The following is a 20,509-nucleotide window of genomic DNA, read 5'->3' as shown; positions in this document are numbered from 1 at the left end:
TGTAAACCTTAAGAGTAAGTCTTCTTTGTAATCCATATTCATTCTGTTGGCTCTATTCCTTTAGGAAACCCTAACTATTAAAACTAGGCTTTAATTATATATGCTTGTTTGTTTATTGTTTTTTGAGACAGGATCTCACTGTTTAGCTCTGAGTATTCTGGAACTCATTCTGTAGACCAAGCTGGCCTCAATCTCACAGAGATCCATCAGCCTGCCTCTGCCTCTTGGGTGCTGGGATCAAAGGTGTGTGCCACCATTCCCGGTTAAATTTGTTTTTACTTTGAAATACTTTTAGACTTACAAAAGAGGTGAAAGAATAATTTGGGCATTCTCATACGTCTTTTCATCTCACTTCCTCTAGTGTTGGTGTTTTACATGATCACTTTATAGCCATAAAACTAAAGACAGTAGCACTAACACAATGTTACTAATGGTGTAGACCCATATTTCTGTATGGTATGGCAGCCAGGCTCAAAAGCCATAGGCCACACTGAGATGGTCATGTGACCTTCCAGACAGGCTGTCATTAACCTAACAAAGGGTCAGGATGTTGTTTTGCTCCTTCTCTGTAATTTGGAGGATTCCTGAAAAGAGATGCTAATTCAACCTACGTGACAAAGCTAGCATACAGACGAGGAAGATGTGACAGAGGAGACATAGGTAGATGTGGATGTGACTACATGTAGCCTGTCACCTGGTTACCTAGGAAATGAATGCTAATGAATTGCCCCCTCAGTTGTAGGGATAAGTCCCACCCCTTAGGGGGCGTGTTCGCCTCAGGCTAAAGTTCTCCTATAAAATTGGTGAGCGTGCTCCCAGCGCTCTCTTCTGCTTTCCTGGTCTCCGCGGGAACAGTGGTTCTGTAAGTCTATTCCTCCATTAAAGCTGTCTATATTTTGACAATCTGTCTGCATTCGCTTACGCCGTTACACTCAGTTTATGTTTTGGTATAAAAGCTGTTTGGAGAATAAACGAGAGAAAATTTTCAGCATGTGAACTTAGGATTTCATGAGGGATCACTGGGAATCTCCCTCCCAAAAAAGCCACGTGAGTTATATCTTTATTCCTGCTCCTCCATGTCGGCCCAGAGAGTGATAGTTTATGTTGGGATCTGGTTAAAAAAAATAATCAATGGTCCAGGCTGTCACTGGATCCCGACAATATGGGTGTTTGGAATCTTATCTGTTTCTCTACTGTAGAATCCAATCTGAGGCATCGTGTTTTATTTCGTCGTTTCCCCTTAGTCTCCTCTAACCTGTGACCATTCCTCAATCTTTTCTGGCTAGGTATCTGTGCAACACATCCAGTCTGGATTTTTTTTCTCTTTTAAAGATTTAGTTATTTTTAACTATGTGTCAGTCTGTGTGTAGGTGATGGAGGAAGGCCATTGGCTAATAAAGAAATTGTCTTGGCCCATTTGATAGGCCAGCCTTTAGGTGGGTGGAATAAACAGAACAGAATGCTGGGTGGAAGAGGAAGTGAGCTCATACGCCTTAGCTCTGCTTTCTTGGGCAGATGCGATGAAGCTCCGACCCTGGATGGACGTAGGCTAGAATCTTCCCGGTAAGTGCACCTCCGTGCTACACACATGAATAGAAATGGGCCAGGCAGTGTTTAAATGAATACAGTTTGTGTGTTGTTATTTTGGGGCATAAGCTAGCCAGGCGGCTGGGAGCAGGGCAGCAGGAATGCAACCTGCAGCTCCTTTCAACATGTAGGTCTGTGCCTGAGCATGCAAGTGTGCTTGAAGATCAGAGGCTTTTGATCTGGAACTCAAGTCACAGGTAATTGTGAACAATTAACATGGATTCTGGGAGTCAAACTCGGGTCCTCTGCAAGAGTACTGCAGGCTCTTAACCAGTGAGTCACCTCTCTAGCCCAGTGTGAATTTCCGATAAGGCTGGAGTTATGGATTTATTTTTTATGGTGTTCCTGGTCTTATCAGCAGCCTGTGACTTACAGCTGGCTGGCTGACAGTAATCATTTGATGAAGGTGGTATCTGCCAAGTTTTTCCATTATAAACTTAGTATTTCTCTCTTTTCATATTCTAGCCACTAGAAATGAATGCAGCCTGTATTAAAGAGAGAAGGTTTAAGTTTCAGGACAATTATGGGAAAGTTTGTAGACAAGTGTTCAAACCATCACAATAATAAATTAATATTTAGGGAAGATTCTCTGAAGTTCTGTTATGATCTTGCCTCTTGGTATTGTAATGATCTGTCCTGTCCTTTTAAGAGACAAGTCACATCCACTCCCTCCCTTGTCTGCCGAGGCAAGCTGAGCGTCAGTTTCCAGCCTGAGTCCCACCCCCCCTCTTTGCAGTCTCCCTCTCAAAGAGGCAGTTTTTGTCTCTCCTTTCTCTCTCTCTTTCTCTCCTCTTCTACCTTCCCCCTTCCCTTCCCTTCCATAACCTACTAAATAAACATCCAACCTCACTCTGCACGGCATGCCTATCCATGTCTCTTTCTCTCACCCAACCTGCAGCGTGGTCTCGTGGCATGCCCATCTGTCTGTCTTTCCTCGTGGCCTGCTGCAGCCCCTCGGGTAACTGTGCCGTCCCTGCCTGGGACTGGCTGCTCTTGGGACCTGCTGCCTACTGCCTGGCACCACATGGCCCGCTGCCTGTTGTCTCTTGGTGACCTACAGCGTTTCTGCCACTGCAGCCACTTGGGAACCTGGAGCATTTTTACTTAATCCATTACGGATGTCAGTCTCTAATCTTGGCATCATCCATCAGTGGGTCTGCTGGCAGCATTGTCCTAGGGTGCTTAGTGTCAATTTGTCCATTTGCCTTATCCTTTCTGCACACAGCATTTGGAATTCATCTATAGCTCAGAGGCATTCTTTCCTTATAGGATTTACTTATTCACCCTTGGTATGGACTTATGAGAATTGATTTTGTGGTTGTTATTCTCTGAACTACTAATCAATAATTACTTGTTTTTCATTGTCCAATTGTTCCAGGTTTTAAAGTCAGGAACTCTTTGCAGCTGGCTCTTTCTCCCTACCTGTCTCTTCCTTACTCCCTCTCTACTCTACTCTTCTTCCTTTTACAAGATGCACAAGCAGCCTTAGAACCAGACTCTTCTCTAGCAAGTTCTTGTTCCTTCTCCAGGAAAGTAGCACTTAGGGACCAGGATCTGAGGGCTCAGTGTGCTCATGGACATTGCCTAGGTCATCCTAGTGACACACACTCACGTACGTGTACACAAGCGCGCACATATACACACACATACACACTCATCCATAGAGCTAATGAGCAGAATAGATAGTTCTCAAAAGATAAAGTACAAGCCCAGGTGGTGGTGGTGCACGCCTTTAATCCCAACACTCAGGAGGCAGAGGCAGGCAAATCTTTGTGAGTCTGAGGCCAGTCTGGTCTACAGAGCAAGTTCCAGGACAGCCAAGACTGTTTCACAGAGAAACCCTGTCTCAAAAAACCGGGGGAAAAAAAAGAGAAGAAGTAGAAAGTGTTTATCATCACTAGCCATCAGAGAAATGAAAATTAAAACCACACTGAGATTTTATCTGACCACAGTTAGTACCACACTAAGATAACAAATATCACATTTTCTCTCATTAGTTGGTCCTAATTATTTATGCATAGCTGGGAGGAGAGTGGAAGAGAGACCGTACAGGGGAATGCAGAGGTCTCATGGGAAGGAGAAGGAAAAAGAGAAGGGAAAGTCTTAAGGAATGGGCGGGCATTTCAGATCAGAGCACTCTTTATGTGTGCTTAAAAATGGCCATATCTACTCAGGTTCATATAATAAAACCATTTTACAGGGAACCTGCCCTTCCTTATCTCCAACAGATTAATTTCTTAGTACAGCTCCGGCATACACTGGGAAGTGGCTTCAGTGCTGAAGAGTGAAATGAATAGTTTATCTGATGAGTTTGCAATCACACCAGCTGCAGCAGGGCTCCCGTAGTTCTACACCCTCACCGGTTCTTCTTAGACTTGAACTTGCCTGCCCAGCCCCAGCTGTTCCTCCGTTTGGCCTGCCTGAATCACAAATGGCCTGCACTCCTGGCGTGTGTTTGTGAAGGTGGTATTTTCATCTGTGTTACATGTCCACCCTGTGCTACACTTTTCCCTTTCCTGACATCCCGTGTCACTACACTTACTTCAGCTGGCCTGAGAGCTAACGGCAGTCTTGCCTGAGGAGACCTCTCCTCCGGGCTTCCTAAACTTCTGCCTTTGTGCAGCCTCTCCTGCTCCTCTCAGCCTCCTTAGCCGAGCCAAGTGAATCCAATAGGATGCCAGGGCACCTAGGCTTCTTCGCTAGAGAGTTCCTTGGCTAAAGACCCAGCAGGGTAGGCCACCCCACCAGGCTTCCCAGCTAGGTAGCTTGGTGTTCCCTCATCAGAAGGATGCCAAGCGTCAGGCCCCTGTTCACAGTCCCTGCCTCCTAAGTTGGCAGGTAGCACATTCTCGTAGTCGTTAGAGTCTTCACTTGACTGCTCTTCTGCCTGTGCCGCCTCACTCTCCTCGCTCTGTGTAGATGGCTGGAACGCCATATAATACACGGAGGACAGGGTTCTCCAGACAGGGTCCCCATGATCCGTATTGGAAGATGTCACTTCTTCCCGAGTCTGCGGCTGGCTTCCGTTGGGATCTGCTGATGGGACATTTTCATAATCCCTGCAGCACTGAAGAACCACACTGGGCTGATACTCTTGAATGTCCTCTAGATCCAAAGCCGTCATATTGACGTAGTCATTTGAAGTCTGAGATGAAGCTTCTCCATCACTGAGGGAATCACTGCGCTTACTTCCTGGGGCCCACAGAGCAGTGTGGTCAGAGGCATCCCCAGAGCCTGCATGCCCTGCTTCAGCAAACTCCAGCTTCTGGGCACTGGGAAGACCAAGGTGACTCTCAGGAGTGCTTTTGGGAGCAGGTAAAGCTTCACTGATCTTCTCTGCTGTAGGGATATTGACATAATCATTTGACTCCCTGGAAGAAATGCTGGAGTTATTTCTGGAGGTTCTGATACTGTTGTAAGGTGCTGAGGGGGCAAGGTCCCCGCACATCTGGGGCACTGTGCCATTGTCATAGATGCCTACTGTGTACGCCACGGCGTGAACAGAAGCTCTGTGTATCTGAAGGGAGCTGAGTGCCTGAGAGGCCTGCAAAGAAGAAGAGAAAGTGACAGGATGGGACCTGAAATAGGAACACAGCCACTCTTCCTCCCTGCACTGCCTGGCGTTACAATCCCTTCATCCACCCTCTAGCTTAGAGCTGAGCTCCAAGTGAGGGATCCACGCTGCAAGGCTTTGGGTGCCAGGCATGCTGAGGGCGTGAGTGAAGGGGGCCGAGTATAAGAGAAGCAATGCTGGGCCTGTAGCTCAGTGGTCAGGTACTTGTGCAGCACATGCAAGGACCTAGGTTCAGCCCTTAAGATCGCAAATGCATTCAGAAAAACAGAGGCTGAAGTGAGATGTCAAATCACAGCAGATTTTGGCTACGGTGAGGGGGAGGAGCCAGTAGGTAAGGAGAAGGACACACACACACACAGGAGAAAGTGCCCTTCACCAATGCACACTGGAGGGGCAGTGCATGGCCTGAAGACGGAGACTCGGATTCAGTCTGAGCGTGCAAATCCCAGTTTTGCCACTCTGAGTGAGTCCGAAAGTCTTCCTTTGGCACCTTCATTTCCTAGTCTGTAAACTGAAGATTGTCGCAAGGTCTATGTTATAAGGTTTTGTGAATGGTCAAAGGATGACTACACGTGAAGTGTTGAGAACAGTGTTAGCATATAGAAAATACCAACGATGAAGGATTCTGGTTTCTTGGAGTCCAAATATTTTAAGAAAGCTTGTGGACTTTTAATGGGGAAACCCCTTCCCCATTTTTTAGAGACAAGGTCTTCCTCTGTTGCTCACATTCTTCAGGAGCTTACTACGTAGCCCAGGCTGGCCTTCCGCTTATGGACAATCCAGCTTATCCAGCTTTAGCCTTTGGAGTGTTTTTGAAGTCATGAAGTTCCAAGTTCCATGACAAAGTACTAGTTTCATTTTATTTATTTTTTTATTTTTGGTTTTATTCATTTTGAGACAGGGTCTCATTAAGTAGCTTTGGATATCCCGGAACTCTCTATGTAGACCTCAGACTCACAGAGCTCCACCTGACTCTGCTTCCTAAGTACTAGAATTCAAGGCATGCACCACACCCCCGGTGCTATCGGTTATTAAATGTTTAAATATGTTTAAAATGTTTTTTGTTGTGGGACATGGTTTTACTGTGTAGCCCTGGCTGTCCTGGAACTCACTCTGCAGACAGGGCTGGCCTCAAATTCAGAGATGCCATCTGCCTCTGCCTCCCAAGTGTGGGAATTAAAGGCGTGTGCCACCACTGCCCAGCTCAAAATGTTTTTCGATCACCGCAGAATCCAAACAGATCCACAAGTTAAAGACAGATTCCCTCAGGGACTACCCAAACCTTGGCAATGGAGTTGACTTCATCTGCCCTTTTTCGGATACTCCAGGAAGTCCTAGTCAATGAATAGGAGGAAGAGGCCACATTGTAATGTGGCTCCCTGGGAACCTAAACATCTGAGCAACAACAGCTTCTCCATCTGGAACATCCCTGCTAAGCCAAGAACCATCCCTGACTCAGAGCAACTGACATCTAGCAAACGTATTGACTATGAAAACCGCCATCCTGATTTTAGAGGAGTCTCTGGACCAAACCGCCTTCGGACTTCTTAGGAGTCAACTTCAGAGCCAGATCACAGGGCATATAGAATACCAATGGTAAACTGCTGAGCCGCTGGCGGCTGTGGCTTTGCCAGAGGGCAGAGGAATATTCAAGCAGATAGCAACTGAGAATTCAGGTGTTAGTCCACCAGATGAATAATTTTTCAATGGAGGAATGTTGCTAAGCAAGGCTTCCGGGACCACAAACTCTGAACCGGCTGCTTCTGTCTGCAGTTCTCTCATGAGCTCTTCCCTAAAAACAGCTATGGGTATTTTCCCCACTGCTGTGTGTTTATCTCATGAATATATTTCATCTACTGGGCACACAGTATATCTGTGGATGATCAGAAAGATAATTTCCGCTTAACTGTATAACTCTGATGAATAGAAATAATACTAGGATATTTTTCATAGTTCAAGCTGACAAAGGAAAATTGCAATATTCTCAGTTACAAAGACAGTTTTTTTTTTTACACATTTACCTGACTTTAGACTTCAGAGCAAATCCAAAATAGATTAGTTGCCCCTGGAGACAAATTGCCCAAGGGGAAGTTCCCAGCTGTCTGTTTGTTGAACCAAAATCAGGCTGATAACACTAAGACATAACTCCCCACTGTAATTGATTTTCTGCATGAACTCCTGGCCTCAGTTGTGATGCAATAGTCAAGGTTCAGTCAACTGTTTGTTTGTTTGTTTATTTATTTATTTATTTATTTATTTGGTTTTTCGAGACAGGGTTTCTCTGTGGCTTTGGAGCCTGTCCTGGAACTAGCTCTTGTAGACCAGGCTGGCCTCAAACTCACAGAGATCCGCCTGCCTCTGCCTCCGAGTGATGGGATTAAAGGCGTGCGCCACTATCGCCCGGCTCTAACTGTTTATGGTTAAAGTCCTGAGTCTCAATGTCGCTCTCTGGGAACCCTGACCCCTTAGAGCTACGGCTTATTTTACTCTCCACACCTGGCCAAGGTGACATTCCAAGCCTGAGAGAAACTGTGATTCCTTACATGTGTCAGAATGGCTTGGCCTCCTATTTGTTTACTCAAGTAAAGTTATGTCCCTGAAAAATGTAATTCATATTTTGTCCAGAGTTTGTTCCTGGAAGAGTGAATGGGTGAGTGATGTAGAAGAGAGATGCAGTTATGTGTGAAGAAATGGAACAGACTAGAGAGAAGATGTGTGTGTAGGGAGAGATGTGTGTGCAGGAGAGAGGGATGTATGTGGGTAGAGATGTATATGTAGGAGAGAGATGTGGGTAAACAGATGTGTGGCGAGAAGAGATGCAGTGGCTGAGAAGGGCTGTGCAGAGGGAGCTGGGTAGAGGGAAGAGTAACTACGTAGAAGAGAGCTATGTAGAGAGAAGGGGCAGTACCTGTGTAAATAAGTGTGTAAACAGATACACAGAAATGTGTGTGTAGAGAGATGAGGTGCTGTGTAGGACAGAGATGTAACTATGTATAGACACATGTGGTCGTGTAGAAGGTAGGTGTGGCTGGGGAGAGGGATGTATGTATGTAAAGAGAGACATGAGATGTAGCTGCTCCAGACGGTGGTGGCGCACTCAGGAGGCAGAGACAGGAGGATCTCTGTGAGTTCAAGGTCAGCCTGGTCTGCAGAACAAGTTCCAGGACAGGTTCCAAAGCTACAGAGAAACCCTGTCTTGAACCCCACCCCACCCCAAAGATTACTCAGCAGTTAAGAGCCCTTGCTGCTCTTTCAGAGGACCCAGGTTCAGTTCTCAGCACCCACAGGGTAGCTCACAACTGTCTACAACTTCAGTTCCAGGGGATCTAGTGGTCTCTCTTGACCTCCCTGCGCAACAGGCACACACATGGTGCTCATACATATATGCAGGCAAAACAATATAATAAAATGAGGTGTAAACTTTTTGTTTTAAAAGATGGGTTTAAAGTGTGGTTTGAACACTAACGACATCGTTGAAATAGCTATGGCTTCCTTGAGAGACCACTCTGAATGGAGCAACAATTATTGGGATAAACAAATTGTCGTGTCTTTATTAAAGTCATCACTTTCAGTTCTAACATCATACACTTGAGTGCATGCGCCTTTCTTAAAATCCTAAGTGCTGGCTCCTCCCTTCACCCCTCTCTTGGCATGCTAGTCCTATGTAGTCTAGGTAGGCCTCGAACTCACAATGCACTCCAGTCTAGCCTCTAATTGCCAAACTGTCCTCAGCTTTCTGAGAGCTGCATTACAGGAATGTGTGACCACACTAGCCATAAGTTAAGTAGTTATTTCTCTTCCCTTGTCCATAGGAAGTTCTTCAGGGTCTGTGCCAAACGACACTCAAATGCTAGACAACCAGAACTGAGACAAACCCCATTCCCTCCTGCCCTCTGCCATGCTCCTGGGACTTTATCTTTTCCCTTGGCTCTTACCTCGTGCTCAGGGCTGTCGGAATCTCTGGAGAGGAGGCTCTCAGTACTGAAGCCATTCGACTGATGTCTCCCTGCAACAACCAAATGAATCCTGAAGATAGTGGGTTTCAGAGTGCTTTCACCCCAATATCTCAGCTAGCAGATGAATGGGGGTCTCTATGTTCCCATGAGAACCTGGAATGTCTGGTAGTCTGTGGTTAAGAGGGTCAGAGTTACAGAATGACACTCTGAGACCTGAATGCATTTCCAGGCCTGCCTGTGGAGAACTCCCCATCCCTTGCTTATGAGGTCTTACTCATGTCTTCACCACCTATGATGTAACTGGCTTTCCTCTGTTGCCTAAAGCTGGCTGACCCCTGCTCTCTGTCCAGAGTTCCCACTGGAGATGCACACTACTGAGTGTTATTCTGCAGCCTGGATACTTGGAGAAAGCTGCTTCTGAGTGGCGCGAGGTGCATCTTGGGAGCCTAAGTTCAGAATGTCAGGACTCCATAGATTAGGGCAGTGTTTTCAACCTTCCTGATGCTGAGACCCTTTAATACAGTTCCTCATGCTGTGGTGACCCCCCAATTATACAATTATTTTCATTGCTACTTCATAATTATAATTTTGGTACTATTATGAATTATAATGTAAATATCTGATATGTAGGATATCTGATAATGCAACCCCAGTGAAAGGGTCATTTGACCCCCGAAAGGGTCTTGACCCACAGGTTGAGAACAGGTAGATTAGGAGAAACTTACCCAACTGTGCCTGCTGCTGGGGCAAGAAGTCATAAATATTTTTGGCTCTCTGTCTGGGTGGAGGCAGAGTCAGCGACGGAGCTACTTGGAAGTAAGGCACTCTCCCTGAAAGGCAATGGTAGGATAGGGTCAGCGCGCAGAACACAGGGGCTCTCAGGCTGAGTAGCCCCCACCCTCACCAGGTGTCATAATTTCTAATACATTTCTAATTCAGTCCAAGGACAAGAAATTCAGTGGACAGAGGCAGGAAGAGGAAACCGGACACGAGGATGCCAAAGCTATGTCTTCTCGACGTCACTCCGATCCACGCTATGGCCACAGCTTAGGACCAGTGTCAGGAAAGGATACAGGATTCCAGAGAGGTATCTTCTGATTAGAAAATGCCCCAGGGTTTAAACACCAGGCTGGAAGACTGACCCTACAGCCTCTCAACCAGAGACAAGCATGGGACTCACGCTTCTTCCGTTTGTTCCAGCGCCACAGGATGCAGGCCGCCATGATGATCAGGAGGATGACCACGAGTGCCAGAAAGCCAGGGAAGATGCTGGTGGTCTGGCCTTTCTTTCTAGGAGGAAAACCAGGTGGTCATGCTCCAGGTGGCCATAGGATTTGGGCTTGGGGATGTTGGAGAAGACTTCTTTCAGGAGATAGAGCCCAAATGATAGCAGGTAGGAAACAGGGCAACCACAACTGAATCTTAGCTGATTCCCTGGTGGCCAGATGCCCCTTTGTGCATAGACATCCTTGAAACTGGATAACCCCAGTTGTTCCTGCTGTTGAGAGCATAGCCCTCAGACCCTGGCATCCGTCCCAGACAACCAGGCCTGGGAGTTGCATCTGTCTGGACTCCAAATCTCAGCATGCCAGGTCCCACAGGGTATGTAAGTGAGCTCCCAGAGGAGAAACACGTGGTTTTCAGGTCTGCATGGGCTCCCTGCTGTCCTGTCTCCCCGCCATGTGCTCGGCCACCTGAAAGCGTCATTCTTAATAAAATGATGGGCATTTTGATTTGGTTTGGTTTGACCTAATTGGATTTCTTGCACCAGTGGAGCTGCCCTTTTCTTATTATTTTTATTTATCACCTGCTATATCAGAAACCAAGGCACCAAGATGTTTTCCTATACATGTGCACGCAAAAGACTGATGCTATTGTATTGTGATGCATTATGGCTTTGACATCTCCCACCCTTTGTAGGGATCATTAGAAGAAATATTCTGAAAGGGAGACCTGGCCCACCCTGATTTGGGCAGAGAGGAGGGTCACAGAGGTCACTGTGGTAAAGCCACCTACCTCATACATATTTATAAAAGCTTCTTTGCAATCAACAGCACAGTGCTCATTGAGCTATTCCTTGCCTTGAGACACTCACCCCAATCTCTCCTTGGAGTGTTTGCTTTGCTTACCATTGTGAAATAAACTTTGGTTTAAATTGTATATGTCTCTTGCTTGTATTCTTTCCTTCAAGAAGAGCCCCCCTTGTAACACAAGGATTTAGAATGGGGGAGCCAAAAAAATGTTGTTGAGGTGGAGGGGACAAACTGGAGTAAGAGAAAGTCATATCTGGGACTTGGAGAAATGGCTCCGAGTTTGGGAGCGTTTGCTGCTCTTCCAGAGTCCCGGGGTTCAGTTCCCAGCATCCACTGGTGTCTCACAACCTTCTGTAACTCCAGTTCCAGGGGATTCAACACTTCTGGCCTCTGAGTGTACAGCACCACATGCACCACGTGCAGACACACAATGCAACTATACATAACTAAAAATAATAAAAAGGGCCAGGCAGTGGTGGTGCACACCTTTAATTCCAGGAGGCAGAGGCAGGTGGATCTCTGTGAGTTTGAGGCCAGCCTGGTCTGCAAAGTGAGCTTCGGGACAGCCAGGGCTGTTACACAGAGAAGTCCTGTCTCGAAAATACTACTGCTGCTGCTACTACTACAAAGACAACGAATGGAAAGAAAGTCAGTTCTGAACATCAGCTTCATGGAGAAAGGATGATGTCTACCACGTTCTAGGGGCTTGCATATGAAATTTATTATTTAATCTTCACAAAGCTCCTATCCTGCTCCCATCTGTCCCTAAGGATCCTGAGACCAGAAAGGAAAAGTAACAAAGCCACGATCTCAGGCGGGTGCAGAGATGAAATAAGCGTCTGGGTTGGTTGAGGCCAGAGAGCAATCTTTTTCTGCTCTCACACTATCTGCTAACTTCCAACGCCAAACACATCTGGCCCAACGTCCCCCCTCATTCCTCCTTCCAGGGTTTTCTGGCTTGCTGGGAGAGAATTACTCAACTCACAATCAGGAAGTGACTCTGTGACAGAGTCCAGCTTACTTGAACTTGAGTAACCCCAAAATGTAGAGCTGGTCTCTAAGCAACACTAGACTGTTGGGTGAAAGTTAACCAACACTAGCTTTGCGCAGCTTTGTGATTCTCTGGTAGGGCACATTTGTGGCTCTGCTTGGGCACTGAAATGCAGGAAGTAGGCAGTGGAAGCACAGCAGGAACAAGCAGCTGACCCTCAGATATTAAAACCAGGTCATTCCTGGAAAGATTTTGTCTTGCTGAGTTCTGGAATGACTGACCCAGTTTTTCACTGGCCATTCCTCTTATGTTGTCCAGTAGACATCTCAAACCAAAACCGGATGGACTCCCATTCTGCCTCCATATACCGGCTTTTCCTCTAGACTTCCCACCATCTAGCAGTCCAGTCTAAACCCTTGGCACCACTCCTGACTGACTGCTCTTTCATGCCCTACTTCCAGTTAATCGGCTTTGCCCTGGGCAAGAGCATCTGCTTCAAGCCCAGCCATTGCGTTCCCATTGCCACCACCATGGCCTAAGTTAACATGAGTTTCAGGGAGAATTTTGCAGTGGTCACCTCCCTGGTGGCTCTCCTGGCTTTCACTCATGGCTTTAACATACCGTGCTTACCCATGGACTAGTATAATCATTGCAAATAGCAAGTCACACCATGACTCTCCTCCACTGGGAATCTCCCATGGCTTTCCGTCATACTGGCAGTGAATCTCTAGTTGGGACTCGGTGAGAAGTTTTTGACCTAATGTGATCTGGCTTCTCCTGATTAACTTCTGGGCCCGTTTCCAACACCTTTACCTCTGATGCTGACCACCAAGGCCTCTCGCTGTTCCTGCCCATATGAAGACTAGTTCTAGCTCAAATCTACCTCCCCTGTAGGTACTCAGAAGGGCCAAGTTCCTCATTTTATTTAAGTCTCTTCTACAGTGTTGTGACCTCCTTAGAGGGATCGTCTCTCGCCAGGCTCATTAGTCACAGTTTTCTTACTCAGTTCCATTTCCTCTTTCAGGCCCTTCTGGTTGACTGATAATACACAATACCTGGTTATCTCTTTGCTATCAAACATCGCCCCTGACTGTGAGCTCTAAGAAGTCATGGACTTGTCTGTACTATCCACTCAGCATCTCAAACAGCACCTCTGACGTATAATAGAAGTTTAATGAGAATTTGTTCAATGCTATCTGAAAGAAATAAGAAGTGAATGAGCCCAGAAAGGGTTTTGAAAATAATGCAGTCATTGTGGAAAGTGACTTACGGTAATTATCCCCAAAATTAAAAATAGAACCACCATATGCTCTGCTAGTCCCGCTGCTACGTCCATGTCCAGAGCAAATGAAAGCAGTGTGCCCGTACCCCGTGCTCCTTAGAGTAGTTTGTACTGCCATGCTCACCGCAGCAAAATTCACAAGAGCCAATGTGGAATCAGTCTGAGCGTCTCTCAACAGATGGATGGATAGAGAGGGAAGACGGTCTTGTCGTTTGTGACAAGGTGGACAGACCTGGAGGACATCGTGCGAACTGAACAAAGCCTGGGGCAGGTAGATACCTGCTGCATGATCTCACAAGCAGACCCGAAAAAGACTCAACTCAAAGCAGCAGGGAGTAGCAGAATGGTGGTCACCAGGAGTGGGCAGAGAGGGGTCCCAGAGATGTAGGTCAAAGGTTGGGTAAAGGAAGAAGCTCAACATGGCAATGTTGAAAATGAAGTATTCTTGAATATTCCTCAAGGAGTTATTTGAAGTATCCTCTCCTAAAAAAGTACATTAACTAATAGATGTTTACCTAATTCTACTTAGCCACTGACAAAATCTACATATTTCAAAACAACATGCTAAATGTAATATAAGCATACAAATTTTATATTCTAGTTACAAAGTGAAAAAGAAAAAGGAAACAACAACAAGACAAAAGGCAACTTAAGGAAGCAATAGTTTCTAGAGTCAGTGAGCTGACTCAGTAGGGAAAGGCACCCGCTGTCAAGCCTGGCACTCTGAGCTTGATCCCTGAGACCCACATGATGAAAGGAGAGAACCAATTCCTGCAAATTGCCCTCTGACCTCTCCACCCTTCCACCCACTCCCCAAAATGAAAAAAAAAAAAAAAAGGAGATAGTTTTGGGAGGGTGCTTCAGGCTTCAACAATGAGTATGAACTCATTCTTCTTCAGCACCTGCGTTTTAACTGCAAGGGACGTGGATTTACTCTGGTAATAATATTGAAATTTTCTGGCCGGGTGGTGGTGGTGCACGCCTTTAATCCCAGCACTCAAGGCAGAGGCAGGAGGATCTCTGTGAGTTCAAGGCTAGCCTGGTATATAAGAGCTAGTTCCAGGACAGGCTCCAAAGCAACACAGAGAAACCCTGTCTCAAAAAACAAAAACAAAACAAACAAACAAACAAAAATTGACATTTTCTAAAACTACAGGAATTGAAAACATATCCTTTTATTGGGTTTTCCTTTGATCAGAGCCCTGAAATTCAAGCCCAGTAATATTTCTGAAGTCTTAACACCCGGCAGACACTTTACTTTTGTTTATCTGAGATTGAGAACTTCAGAGGTGAATTTATATCCATGATTAGTTTTGTAAGATCCCATGTCCTAAAACTTTATCACTCTTATCCTACATTTCACACTCATGACAAGGTTTTAGGATCTAAAAACTCATTGCTGCGGAATTAGGACTTTTGTTTCTATCACGGCAGAACAAGAGATTAGAAAGATTGAGTTCAGGGCCTCTGAGAGGAAGAAAACCCAATCAGAAATTCAACTATTCATCCTCCCTCCTCCCCATTTTCTTTCTTCCCTCCCAGCATCCCTGAGCAAATGTCTCTGGGCTCAAAGTTTGCTAGTCCTAATGGACCCAGACCTATACTGTAGTTGTGGATGGCAGCTCTGCCAGGTTAGACCGTTCCTGTAGGGGAGCAGGGGGACAGTGGAGCTCACTTTCCAAAGCACTCACCCTTCCAGGCCGCCAACAGTCCTCTGCAAAGTGCTGGGCCAGGAGTTCCTTCTGGTGACATCTGGTGGGGCTGGGGTGGTATACATCCCTGGAACCTCTAGGGGCTTGGCAGCTTCTAAGTCTTCTCGGGGTCAGAATTGACTAGTCTCTATGGCTGCCCTTTCCTTGGCTCTTTCTAAGTTGCTGATTCAGAGGGAAAAAAGGCAAATTGGTATGTATTTTGCATACAACCACCTTTTTAAGAAAAAGGAAAAAAATAGATAAGAATGACAGAAAATTCTCCAAATCTCCATGTTTTCTCAAATGTATCAGTTTTTACTCTTGAAATTTCTTACTTGTTTATTTAGATGGCGTTGCATGTATCTCAGACTAGCTGGGACCTGCTATACAGCCACTCGTGATGGGTTTCATGTCTGTCAGGCTAGCCTAGAACTCTTTCTGTAGCCAAGATATGTAGCTGAAGATGACCTGGAACTTCTGATCCTTCTGCTTCTACTTCCTTAAAACTGGGATTTACAGGGTTGTGCCACCACTCTGTATATACTCGGGTTGGCACCCTGGGGCTGTACGTATGCAGGTATGTAGGCAAGCACTCTACCATGAGAGCAGCCCTCCAGCCAGTCTTCCTAGATCGTATTCGCCCAAGTTCTCACGTACGAAACAAAGTTTGCTTTTTGGCTTTTTTTGTTTGTTTGTTTTGTTTTCTTTCTAAAGATGCCAATATTCTGTTCTAGATCTTTCTCCCAATGGGCTCCCTTTTTTGGGATGGTGTGATGGCTCTGTAGGCAGAGGTGGTGCTTGCTGCCAGCCTGATGACCTAAGTTTGCCCCCATTACCACCTTCAAGGTGGAAAGAGAGAACCATTTCCCACAATGTACTCTGACCTCTCTCTCTCTCTCTCTCTCTCTCTCTCTCTCTCTCTCTCTCTCTCTCCTCTCCTCTCCTCTCCTCTCCACACACACCATAAATAAAGTTACTACTATTACTAACAGCAACAACAATAATAAAACGCAAACCGCCCTACCTTCACCTGAAATTCCAGGCTGAGTTGGTACAAGGTTCAAAAGCATCAGGTTTGGTTTACTGGGGGTGAGCGGTGCCCACTGCAGAAAGTCAGCTGTCTGTCTCTCGTCCATGTGTTAATGCTCCCGGTGTGAAGTAGATGGGGTGGCTCTCTAGTTTCTGCCTGTTGGTCGGAACATGAAGGGCACAGGGGGACAAACTGCCTGGAGGATCTGTGAGAAACTCTTTTTCCTCCAACCCCCAGAGCAGAATGGAAAGAGTCGCTGACAGGAAGCACCTCCACCAGCGTGCTAATGAGGCCCGGGGCACAGGAAATGCTCAACTCTCCACAGGCGGCAGGAAACCCATCTTCAGCCCTGCTGCTCCCCAGAGGTACTCTGGCATCTGGGGCACACGTGGTTAAAGAGGGCCAGGGAGCGAGAGATTTGATTGTTGACCGTTTTCTAAGTGTTATAAGCTTCCAGGGTTAAAATCTGGAGGTTTAAAATAGTTTGCTCGTTGTTGACTATTTTTACTTATTTATTCTTATTACATATGTTTAGCATGTCTGCACACCTGCCGTGGCACTTGTGTGGAGGTCAGAGGACACTTGGTGGTGTTTGTTCTCTCCTACCATGTGGGTGTCAGGAATCAAACCTCCATTGTCAGAGTTCGAGACAAGTGAACCTTCTTGCTGATCCTTTCTGTTTGTTTGGTTTTGAGGCAGATCTCCCTTCAAAGCCCAAGGTAGTAGCTGAACACATCATAACCCAGAAGGATCAGAAGTCTGAGGTTGTCTTCAGCTATGTATCTTGACTACACAGAGTTCTAGGCTACCCTGAAATACGTGAAACTTTACATGAATGGCTATATAGCAAGGCCAGGCTAGTTTGAGATGCAAGCAACCCTATCTAAATAACCCTCCTGTCTTAATGGTGGTGGAGTTACAGGTGTGGGCCAGGCTTGGAACTCAGAATAGTTCTTTTCTTTTTCTTTCTTCTTCTTCTTCTTCTTCTTCTTCTTCTTCTTCTTCTTCTTCTTCTTCTTCTTCTTCTTCGCGCGCGTGTGTGTGTCTGTTTTGTTTGTTTTTTTGAGGCAGAGTTTTTCTGTGTAGCCCTGGCTATCCTAGAACTCACTCTGTAGACCAGGGTGGCCTTGAACTCAGAGATTCACCTGTCTCTGTCTCCTGAGGTCTGGGACTAAAGGTGTGCACCTGTCTTTCTTTTCTGCTTTTCTTTCCCTTCCCTCTTTCTCTTTTCTTCCCTTCCTTCTCCTCCCCTCCTTCCTTTCTTCTTTCCTTCCTTCTCTGAGACAAGGTCTCTCTACGTATTCCTGACCAACTGGATTTCTCTTATGTAGACCAGTCTGGCCTCAAACTCACATAGATCCTCCAGCCTCTGTGCACCACCACCACCACATCTGGCTTTCGAATGGTTCTCAGCAGGTCCAAACAGTACCGGGAGGAGTTATTTAGAGCGGAGTGCTGATCTGGCACCTGCTTGTGGTTCAGTGGGTGGACAGGCTTTATAAACAGACTCTCTGCAGGTGACAGCGCCAGAGGCTGTCTGTGTTTCACACTTTGAGGACCTCTGTTCCGGTGTCATGGTGGGAATGGAACCGAGCCTGGGCTGCAGGGCCTCTGGAGGCCTTTTCTTTCTCAGGACTCAGGGCTTCTGGTGAGGGGCTATCTGCTGCCAGCTTGGCTCTTCTGTTGTCCAATGTCAGTGCTGGGTAGCCTCCGATTTCAGGCTCCAGTGGGTTCCTCCCCAGCACTGACCTGAAGGTCCCAAGCTTAGGAGAATGTTCCAAGTTTGTTTCTAATTTAATTCCCTTTCTGTTTGCTCCACATAGGCCCAGAAGAGTGAAGAGAGCACGCAGAGAGTCTCTCTAACTCTGCTTCTCAAGCCGGGTGGAGCTCCAGGAAAATGGATGGGCTGACGCCCTCGGTGCCTTTGTCACCAGGCCTCTCCCTGACCTCTTCCCAATGGACATTGGAGTCTTTGACTCCCAGAGCCCAGACAAGTCCTAGCTCTCCCAGGGCCCCAGGAGGCTGCAGACTGGTCCTGTAACCGGCAGGAAACCCTGCCATGCCAGGCTCTCACCACCTTCCCTCAGGGGAGCCTGCTTATCTCGAAACAGATGATTTGGTGGCTGTTGGCTCCAGGGCTGGAACCCAAGTCTCTGTCTACATTTCTTTCAGGTCTGAATAGAAATTAGGATTCCTCACTAGATCTCTGCGCTAGAAGGCAGGTGGCCAGACTGCCCTTGTGAGCCCTTGTGAGACTGTGGCTTGTGCTGGGTGAGCCGGGACCTTGAGTGGGGCCTCCAGGGAAGGCAGGTGGAGTTGACTTCAGAACCCTGACTGATAAAAACTGAAAAAGCATTGCGTTTTGTGTCTAATCATCTCTTACTTGCCCAGTCTGTGGCAGCCAGACCAGCATTCCCTTCTGGTATCCCATGATGCCTGAGAGAAGCCACCTCAGGAATTCTCTCCCTCGGTTGCCGGCTCCACACCCTCCACTCTCCTGCTCTTCTTCCCGTTCGCAAGTCAAGTCTGGCTAAGAATTTCCTATAGAAATTTACTATCTCAGAAATAAGGGAAGGAAACCACTTATTTCTGATAAACGAGGTGATGCATGCTTTAAACTGGGTTCTTTTAGTGTTCCTTGAAACCTCTCAAAATCATTTTAGGAGTTGAGAGTGACATCTGACTATAAACTACTAGGACTTGCTTACTTTTTTTAGGCAGGGTCTTGCTAAGTAACCCATGTTACCCTTGAACTCTCAATCTTCCTGCCACGCTAGGTTTAGATCGGTTTGAAATAGAATCAACTCACGTATATTGGTGAACAAAGACTTTTGTTTTGTTTTGTTTGTTTGTTTTGTTTTGAGACACCAACAGTCCTGGCTGTCCTGGAACTCACTTTGAAGGCCAGGCTGGCCTCGAACTCACAGAGATGCACTTCCTTCTGCCTCCCAAGTGCTGGAATAAAAGGCATGTGCCACCACTGCACGACTAGAGCAAAGACTCTTAATGGAGATGGAGGGTTGTTTGCTATGTCATTAATGCCTCTAATGCCAGAATCTTTTCAGAAGTCCTCTTCAGTGATTGGAAGCACCACCCCAGCCCCTGGCCTGGGAGTTGCCTTGGGTCAGACTCTACCTCCAGACTCCAACTCCCAGACCCCTCCCAGGGAGGGTCAGGACTACTCCCACAGGCTATTTAGGTTGGCACTGGAAAAAGGAACACGTGGTCTCTGGGTTTGCGTGGGCTGCTCTCCCTGCCATGCTGTCCCGGTCCACCCGGGATTGTGGCATTTATTAAACATGGGCATTTTTGATTCAGTCTAATTTGGTTTGATTGGAGTTCTTTGCACCAGCAGAGAAGCTCTTCTTAACACTCAGGAAGACACAGAGTTCTAGTCAAACATCAACAGGGTTTAGATTCTAACTACCAAGAGGATCCTGGAAGCTCATTTTCACTTTTTGTGATTTTTTTTTTAGATGTAAGCTGGCAACAGTAAAAGTTCTTACACAATATTGTTGTGAAAGTTAATTGAACCACTAATGAAAACTGTCGGACTCAGTACTTCACAGACAGACAGACAGACACACACACACACCACACACGAGCTCATTGCTCTTCTGTTATGGTGGTATTAATCTCATTCTCTTATATAAACTGCCCCCATTGCCATTCACTCTCAGAATTACCTTATTTCTTAAACATGGAGCATTCTTGTAATCACAGTTCCTGGGAGACTGAGGCAGGAGGATTGAGGGTTTGAGGCAAATAAAACACCCACAACTCCCCCATCGCATATTTTTGAGGCATTGCTCACTGGGGGACCCACTCTTAGGTCCTGCCCTGGCACAGTGGCAGGTCTGGACGACCACTCCCTTTTGGGTACATATATTATACAGAGACCCCAGTCATTCTCACAGTGCAGTGGGTGCCCATTTTATCAGCATTTCCTTTTATTTTGTAAACTTCCAGTACAGTCCTATCTGAAACTCTGTGCTGGCCCTTTCTGGCTTAGAGGCCTTCAGGAAACTGTAACTTTTCTTCTCTGAACTCTTGCTGCTCAGATTGTTACAACCATCAAATCCTATTTTTAGAGAAAAAAAATGATAATTATGTATTTGGTTTTTGTTTTGTTGTTTGTTCGTTTATAAAAGGAAAATGTGGCCCAAGAATTACCATCTCTGGGAGCTTTCCCTCTAGAGACTTGGGCATTCTTCTGTCTGCCTTTGATGTGTATCTGTCTCCCTGAGTGGTCTCTGAGGCCCTTGGGGCAGGAGAATGGAATCTTTCTCTGGTCTAAGGTCAGGGAGTCACCTCACAGAGGGACTCTAGTTTTCTTGAGGCTGAGTTTGTGATCCACAGTGTAAT

General features: G+C 46.4%; 1 protein-coding gene across 3 annotated transcripts; it reads right to left on the bottom strand.

Annotated features, from left to right (window-relative positions):
- Window positions 1-3,310: 3,310 nt before the first annotated feature.
- On the bottom strand, window positions 3,311-16,387 carry Lax1 (lymphocyte transmembrane adaptor 1). Of its 3 annotated transcripts, none has more exons than XM_050147728.1 (6): window positions 16,139-16,387; window positions 15,115-15,348; window positions 10,298-10,407; window positions 9,843-9,947; window positions 9,097-9,167; window positions 3,311-5,131 (listed from the first exon to the last, which is right to left on the bottom strand). In XM_050147728.1, the coding sequence occupies exons 2-6, from the start codon at window positions 15,198-15,200 to the stop codon at window positions 4,274-4,276; spliced, it is 1,230 nt and encodes a 409-aa protein (XP_050003685.1). In that variant the 5' UTR covers window positions 15,201-15,348; window positions 16,139-16,387; the 3' UTR covers window positions 3,311-4,273. The 3 variants fall into 3 exon arrangements, with proteins under 3 accessions (XP_050003685.1, XP_050003686.1, XP_050003683.1); XM_050147729.1 differs by having other exon boundaries at window positions 10,298-10,403; XM_050147726.1 differs by having other exon boundaries at window positions 15,115-15,297.
- Between the last annotated feature and the right edge of the window lie 4,122 nt (window positions 16,388-20,509).

This window comes from Alexandromys fortis, unplaced genomic scaffold, assembly GCF_014885135.2.
Source record: "Alexandromys fortis isolate MF-2015 unplaced genomic scaffold, M_Fortis_MF-2015_v1.1 scaffold_58, whole genome shotgun sequence".
NCBI lineage: Eukaryota > Metazoa > Chordata > Mammalia > Rodentia > Cricetidae > Alexandromys > Alexandromys fortis.
This window is presented reverse-complemented; position numbering and strand designations above follow the sequence as displayed.

Coding starts and splice junctions, on each gene's coding strand:
- Lax1 (XM_050147728.1), bottom strand. CDS start 15,200: ATGTATACCACCCCAGCCCCACCAGATGTCACCAGAAGGAACTCCTGG. Junction 10,408..15,114: donor ACTGTTGGCGGCCTGGAAGG/GTGAGTGCTTTG, acceptor TTTTCCTCCTAG/AAAGAAAGGCCAGACCACCA. Junction 9,948..10,297: donor CTGGAACAAACGGAAGAAGC/GTGAGTCCCATG, acceptor ATTGCCTTTCAG/GGAGAGTGCCTTACTTCCAA.